The following is a 6,953-nucleotide window of genomic DNA, read 5'->3' on the forward strand; positions in this document are numbered from 1 at the left end:
TGAGGTGAGATTAGGTGAGGTATGGTGACGTGAGGTGAGATGAGGTGTGGTGATGTCAGGTATGGTATTGTAAGGTTAGTTGGGTGAGATGAGGTATGGTGAGGTGAGGAGTTGTGAGGTGAGGTATGGTGGAGTGTCGTGAGGTAAATCAGTGCCCACCTTTCCATCTTCTAAAATTGTATAGGATTTTCTTGTCCACTTTCTTTCCCGTATTCCTTGTGATTTGCGTTGATGCCTTTTTAAATTCCTTTCCCATCATTTTCACTGAGATTTAATGAAGGAGTGGCAATATATGCTATTGGATATTTCCATTGGCCATGTTTTGCTGGAAGTCTACAGAGATTCTCTAAGACAATATTTCTCAAAGTTTTCTGTCAGAGAACCCCTTTACATTCTTAAAGATTCTTGAAGACCCGAAGAGCTTTTATGTTGATTGTATCTTTTAAAATTTACTGTATTAAATATTAAAGCTGAAAATTTTTTATATTTATTCACTTAAATTAGCAAAACTAAACCTATTATATGTAACAAAGAATCTGGTTTATCAGAAGACAGTTGGATTCTCGTATCTCCATCTATGTTAAGTCTGTTGTGATATTATGTATCATGTGGCCTTTTGGAAAACTCCACTGTACACTTATGAGATGAGAATTAAAAAAGACAAATGATGTTTTAGTATTATTAGGAAAATAGTGTTTGATTTTGCAGACGTTCTGAAAGGATTTTAGGCACTCCCACCAGGGGTTCCTGGGCCACACTTTGAGAACCATTGCTCTAAGACACCATCAGCATCATTGCCTATCAGTGTGAGCTTGTCTAGATTTATACCAGTGCTTCAGACTTGAATGTCTGTATCTGCTTTTTGTTTTTTTCTCTTGCCTCAATTTCTAGAAAGAGATGAACTAGAGGATCCAGAGTTTGAGACTGAATTTCTTCCTCGAGAAGCTGGGAACAGTGCTGACTCGGGATGCCTCTGGTAATCAGTCTGGGTGGGCAGCTCGCTTCCTCCCACCCCAGCCTGGGCATCCTCTGCAGAAAGGTGGAGCTGGGCTGCGAGGGCAGTTGGTGTCCTTTCTACATTAAGCCTAGAGAAACAGCACAATGCTGATGCTGATATAAGTAAGAAGAAAACAGCCATCCCAGATGGACTCCAGGCATGCCACCTGCGAAAGACCTTGAGCCACCTAGAGAAGTTGCGCGAAGAGAAAGAGCTTTTCCTTCAGAAAACCAGGTGAGGGGCGCCCGGGTGGCTCAGTCAGTTAAGTGTCTGACGGGCTGAGGTCATGATCCCATGGTCCTGGGATCAAGTACCACACTGGCCCAGGGACCCACCCGCCACCTGCTCCCTGGCCACCTGCTTGGTGCTCGGTGCTCAGTGGGAATCTGCTTCTCCCTCTCCCTCTGATCCTCCTCCCCACCCCTCCCCCTTATTCTCTCCCTCTCTCAAATAAATTTAAAAAGAAAAGAAAACCAAGTTAGTGGTGAGCGGAGTGGGTGGTGGGCGGAGGGGGGGGACAATGGTGAACGCCACACGTGGCGGCAGGCGTGGTAAGTGGTGGGCGTGGCGAGTGGTGATGGGCGGGGCCATAGAGAGCTGTGGTGAGCGGTGGGTGGGGCGGAGTAGTGGGTGGGGCAAGCCACAGTGGGCGGGGTGAGCGTGGTCAGTGGTGAAGGCGGTGGGTGGGATGAGCAGCAGTGGGAGTGAGCTGTGGTGGGCGGGGCAAGGTGGCACAGGGCTGGTGGTGGGTGGAGCGACCGATGGTGGGCGGAGAGAGCGGGGGGGGGAAATGAGAGGTGGTGGGCGTGGCGAGCGGTAGGCGTGGCAAGCGATGATAGGCTGCGGGGAGGGAGCTACAGTGGGCGTGGCGATCAGGGAACAAGGCAGGATGGTGGGGGGGTGAGCGGCGGTGGGGGATGGGTGAGCGGCGGTGGGCGGGGCTACCCTTTTTCCCGGAGGCATTGATCGGGCCAGCCCTCTGACCCTGCTGACCCCGCAGGCTCCACAGGAGGGACCTTGGCCATCCTTGATGGACAGACTTCCTCCTGCCTTCTGGGCTGTCACGTAAAGCATGCAGAAGGTACCCACTTTGTTCCTGCTGGGCCTGGGCCTGGCTGGTGACCTGTCTGGGTGGGACTTGCCCTCAGATGGTCCAGTCCTGCCCTTACAGGCCCCTCCAGCTCCATCAGCACTAACACTGATTCAGCGTGCTCCCCAAATGTCTGTGAAGAAAAGCTGAAACATACAGAAAAGTTGGAAACTTCTGGAAATGGTTATAGCTATCACCCGTACACCACTGTTAACCCTTTCCTGTCATTTTTTTCTCTGTGTATGTGTGCATTTATGTGATTTCTTTTTGCTAAGTTGTTTGAAAGCAAATTGCAGAAATCACAATACTTTACTCCTAAATACTAAAAATACAAAAACATCTTTGTGCAGAACCTTGGCTTGGTTACTTCCCCTAAGGAACGGACATCTCCTTGCCACCGCATACCGTCCTTTTGGCAGTTCCCTGCGTGTCCTCCAGGCATCATTTAGAACTAGTTTGGTTCTGCTGTTTTAATCACAGGAGCTAGAGTTTTGAATTGGAATTCAGTCCAGGCCCACACATTGGTTGGTTGTCCTGTTGGTTCTGTGAGTTCTAGAACACTGAGGAGGGGCTACAGCTATGTGCCCTGTGCACAGCCCTCCCAGGCCTCTCCCTGGTGCCCAGTGTGGGAAACAGACACAACCCAATTGGAAACAAAGAAACCTCCAGGTACAGGAGGAAGCAGCCTAGCTGCCCTTCAGTGTGGGAAATGGACACAACCCAAATTGGAAACAAAGAAACCTGTCATCACAAGACAAGAAAGCTGATGGCCATGAGGTCAGGATGGCCATGATGGCCAATGAGCTCATGCCTGAGCTCATTCATTTGTGCTGGTTCATGTTAATTCTCATTTGGGCTGAGGTCACACAGGTGACTTTCAGAAAACAGATGTCCAAGACCCTGATCACGCAACTTGATTATGTGAAAGAAATCCTTAGAAAGAAGACGTGACCTCAGCCCCTGGCCTGGGTGAGGGGGACAGATGACCATGGCCCCTAGCCTTGGCTAGAGGAGCTGGAGGGAAATGCCAACATGGTCTGTGAGCCTAGTCCTCGCACTGCCCTGAGCCCCACTGTCCTTTTCTGAAGATGCGTAACAGTCAGAGGCACCTGGGCAGAGCATGCAGAGAGACTGGACTCCAGAGAAGCATTCACCTAGATTCTGGCTTGCTTTCAGAGGAGAGCTGCGTGCTTGCCGCCAGAGGATGGATCTCATCACCAAACAGCAGGCGAGCGTGTCAGCTGAGGTGGCTGCGGAAAAAGAGGCCAACAGCACGTAGGTCATGCGCACTGGGCGCCGAGGGGGGCAGGAGGTTGGGGATCACCAGTGCAGTGCCACAGAGAGGCATCTAGTCTCCCCTGAACCATGATCTCTACTAACACCTGCAGCCGTTAGGTACACGAGGAAGCAGACTAGCTGCCCTTCAGTGTGGGAAACAGACACAACCCAAATCGGAAGCAAAGAAACCTGTCATCACAAGACAAGAAAGCTGATGGCCATGAGGTCAGGAGGGGTGGTCACTTTGAGGCAGGTGTCCAGGGAAGCCTCCTGAGAAGTTACCTCCAGGCTAGGACCTGAGTGACAAAAACAACTTGCCTGCAATGACCAGGAAAGAACATTCTGGGGGGTGAGGATGTGCAAAGCCCCAGGAGCGCCCAAACAGAGGGGCCACTCTGTGGGGACATTGTAGGGATACCAGTGGGCTAAGGGGAAGAAACATCAGGACTGGCTTTGCCTTGAACGGCCAGCTAGGTGGTACCACCACCAAAACTAGGGGGCAGGGCAGGGCAGGCAAGGGTGTCCGATACCTGCATGGCTACCGCACGGACACACCAGCTGGGAGCTCTGCGTGCCCCTGGGGCTGGCGTCCACAGATGCGCCCTGAGGTCCCCCTGTGAGCCAGATGGCGTCCATGTGCTTCAGCCCTGTAATTTTACAGCAGCCCTTGGAGGGACTGAGGGACACTAAGTGACCTGCCCAAGGTCACCCTGCTGAGAAGGGACGCAGTGGGACTTTGGCGCTCTGAGCTGGAGTCTGAGAGCAGTTGTCCCACTTGCTGCCGGGAGAGGGAAGGGCGCCAGCCACAGAGGCGAACACTGGGCCCCACTGGCCCCAGGAGGACAGAGGGGCTCCTGGCCGCTGGAGGCGGGAGTCCTAGGGCCACAGGACAGACAGGACGAGGAGCCAGCTAGCGCATGGAGCAACAGCTTCTTGAGGCCTGCAGCCCAGGCCCCTGCCAGGAGAAACAAGCTCTTTTGTAGGGTTTTGAAATCCACCTGATTCTATGGGACATAGCAGGCCAGGGGTCTGGAAATGATGGCCCGACTGACCAGCTGCTCGAGACCCACTCCCCAGCTGTACATGCCTGGGGTCCTGATCCATGGTATCCACACAGCCAGGTCCTGTGGTCAGTGTCAGCCTAGGCTGTTCCCACAAGGCAGCCCCACCGGCCACCCCGTTCAGCCCAGCATCCCCATCATTATCTCAGAACACACCTGGGCGCTAGGATGACTGGGTAGCGCACCGGCCAGCCCCAAGTCCAGGACGCAAGAGGGGAAGGACATGAGAGGATGCCGAGTGGGCTCAGAACCTAGAGAGTCTTCCACTGGCTTCTCGGCCACCTGGCTGCTTATGGTCTTGGGGCGGGTGTGCTGGATCCCTCCTGGATCTGAATGGGCCTGCAGCTCCGACGGGCTGGAACCAGGGGAGCCGGCTCCCCGACCCTGGAGGAAAGTGAGCAGTGGCGTGACCAGGGCGGGTTCTCTAGCAAGTTCTGTGCCCGGCCAAGCAGCCAGCAGCGGGCATAGGACCTCACACCCGTTGCCGTCCCCGCTGGCTGGTTTAGACAGATTTCTCTCAGGAAGATGAAGAGGCCAGGTGAAGGCCGCCCTGGGAAGGCCTCTGTTGGGTGGCGGCTGCAGGGGGCTCTCCCGGGGCCAGGCTGACGCCACCCCCCACCTCCCTCTCCCGACTCAGCAGTGCAGCCGTGGGCCGCCTCCAGGCGGTGTCCAGACGCCTGTGCACGGAGCTGGACAACGAGAGAGACCTGCAGTCAGAAATCAAGGCGCTGCTGCGGAAGAGCGAGTGAGTCAGGCGGGAGCGGGACGGGCCCTGCAGCCGGGCGCCAGGACACTGCCCTTCAGGTGTTGTGTGCTTGACCTCCCAGCTGCCCAGAAATTGGAAGGGAGCTCGTTAAATGAAATCACTGACAGGATAAGACTTCACGTAAATGTTTCCCACTTTCTCCACGTTTGTTTACATTTTTAGGAACTATGAAACCTGCTTCTTTTCCTTTTTCCCCTTTCCGGCTTTGTGCTTCCATATAGCTGCCAACACCATTTTTTAAAAGAGTGTTTCAGGGGCGCCCGGGTGGCTCAGTCAGCTAACGTCCAACTCTTGGTTTTGGCTCAGGTCATGATCTTAGGGTCGAGATGGAGCCCCGTCTCAGGCTCTGCACTCAGTGGGAAGTTGGCTTGAGATTCTCTCTCCCTCTCCCTCCAACCCTTCCTGCTTGCACTCTCTCTCTCTCAAAAAAAAAATTTTTTTTTAAGATTTTATTTATTTATTTGACAGAGAGAGTGAGAGAGCACAAGCAGGGGGAACAGTAGAGGGAGAGGGAGAAGCAGGCTCCCTGCCAAGCAGGGAGCCTGATGCGGGGCTCGATCCTAGGACCCTGAGATCATGACCTAAGCTGAAGGCAGACGCTTAACCATCTGAGCCACCCAGGTGCCCCTCAAAAAAAAATTTTTTTTAAGTGTTTCACAACCTCTGTAAAATCATACCCCAGAAAAAGAGACTGTTGCATTGTCTTCAGTATTTTGGAGACCAGGTTGTAAACATCAGCATTACCTCTAGCTTGTAGAAGCAAGAAAGGGATTTAGGAGGGGCTCAACTCCCTCGTGTCCCTCGTGTCCTGCTCCCCACCCGCGCACAGCGGCCCCCTCCCCCAGGTGCTGGCCAGGTGGCCTCTGGGAAACATGCAGGAGGGCCCAGAGAGGACCAGGACAGGGCGTCGGCCGCACGCCACCCCTCTGCTGGAAGAACCACAGCTGCCCACCCCCCACAGCAAGTCTGGGGGCCGGGAATCAGTCTGTAACCCATCCCTCCTGCAAGGCAGGCACAGTCCAGTCTGATCCTCTGGCTCCTGTGGGATAAAGCACAACACCCTCCCCATAATCTAGTGAGAAGAGGGGAGGAAAGAAAGGTGGCCAGGATGGTAGATCCATCTGTGAGTAAGCCAGAAGGATGATGGGCATTTACATGGCCCTTGCTTGACAGTTGGCCCCAAGGCTGGGGCTCACCAACCAGCACCCAGCTGGACAGTCGTTTTTACCAGAGCCGCAAAAACACTGGTGGTCCTGCCTTGTCAGATTCCCAGGTGCATCCGTGTTCTTGTGTGTAGCGGAGGTCCGGGTACATCTGTGTTCTTGTGTGTACTGGGGGTCCGGTGCATCGGTGTTCTTGTGTGTAGCAGGAATCCGGGGCATCTGTGTTCTTGTGTGTAGCAGGGTCCAGGTGCATACGTGTTCTTGTCTGTAGCGGGGATCCGGGTGCATCCGTGTTCTTGTGTGTAGCAGGGTCCAGGTGCATACGTGTTCTTGTGTGTAGCAGGGTCCGGTGCATCCGTGTTCTTGTGTGTAGCGGGGTCCAGGTGCATCCGTGTTCTTGTGTGTAGCAGGAATCCGGGGCATCTGTGTTCTTGTGTGTAGCAGGGTCCAGGTACATACGTGTTCTTGTGTGTAGCGGGGTCCAGGTGCATCTGTGTTCTTGTGTGTAGCAGGGTCCGGTGCCTCTGTGTTCTTGTGTGTAGCGGGGTCCAGTGCATCCGTGTTCTTGTGTGTAGCGGGGTCCAGGTGCATCCGTGTT

At 54.0% G+C, this 6,953-nt stretch overlaps 1 protein-coding gene across 1 annotated transcript in view; it reads left to right on the top strand.

Moving 5' to 3' along the window:
• CFAP74 (cilia and flagella associated protein 74) overlaps window positions 1–6,953 on the top strand; it is a 67,083-nt gene that overhangs the window by 12,578 nt on the left and 47,552 nt on the right. Inside the window, exons 3-6 of the mRNA XM_032395383.1 lie at window positions 892–976; window positions 1,085–1,231; window positions 3,264–3,362; window positions 5,067–5,171. Of these exons, the coding sequence (XP_032251274.1) occupies window positions 892–976; window positions 1,085–1,231; window positions 3,264–3,362; window positions 5,067–5,171 (436 nt within the window). The remainder of the gene's footprint in view (window positions 1–891; window positions 977–1,084; window positions 1,232–3,263; window positions 3,363–5,066; window positions 5,172–6,953) is intronic.

The sequence above is a fragment of the Phoca vitulina genome, unplaced genomic scaffold (genome assembly GCF_004348235.1).
Source record: "Phoca vitulina isolate PV1807 unplaced genomic scaffold, GSC_HSeal_1.0 scaffold2, whole genome shotgun sequence".
NCBI classification, from domain to species: Eukaryota; Metazoa; Chordata; class Mammalia; order Carnivora; family Phocidae; genus Phoca; species Phoca vitulina.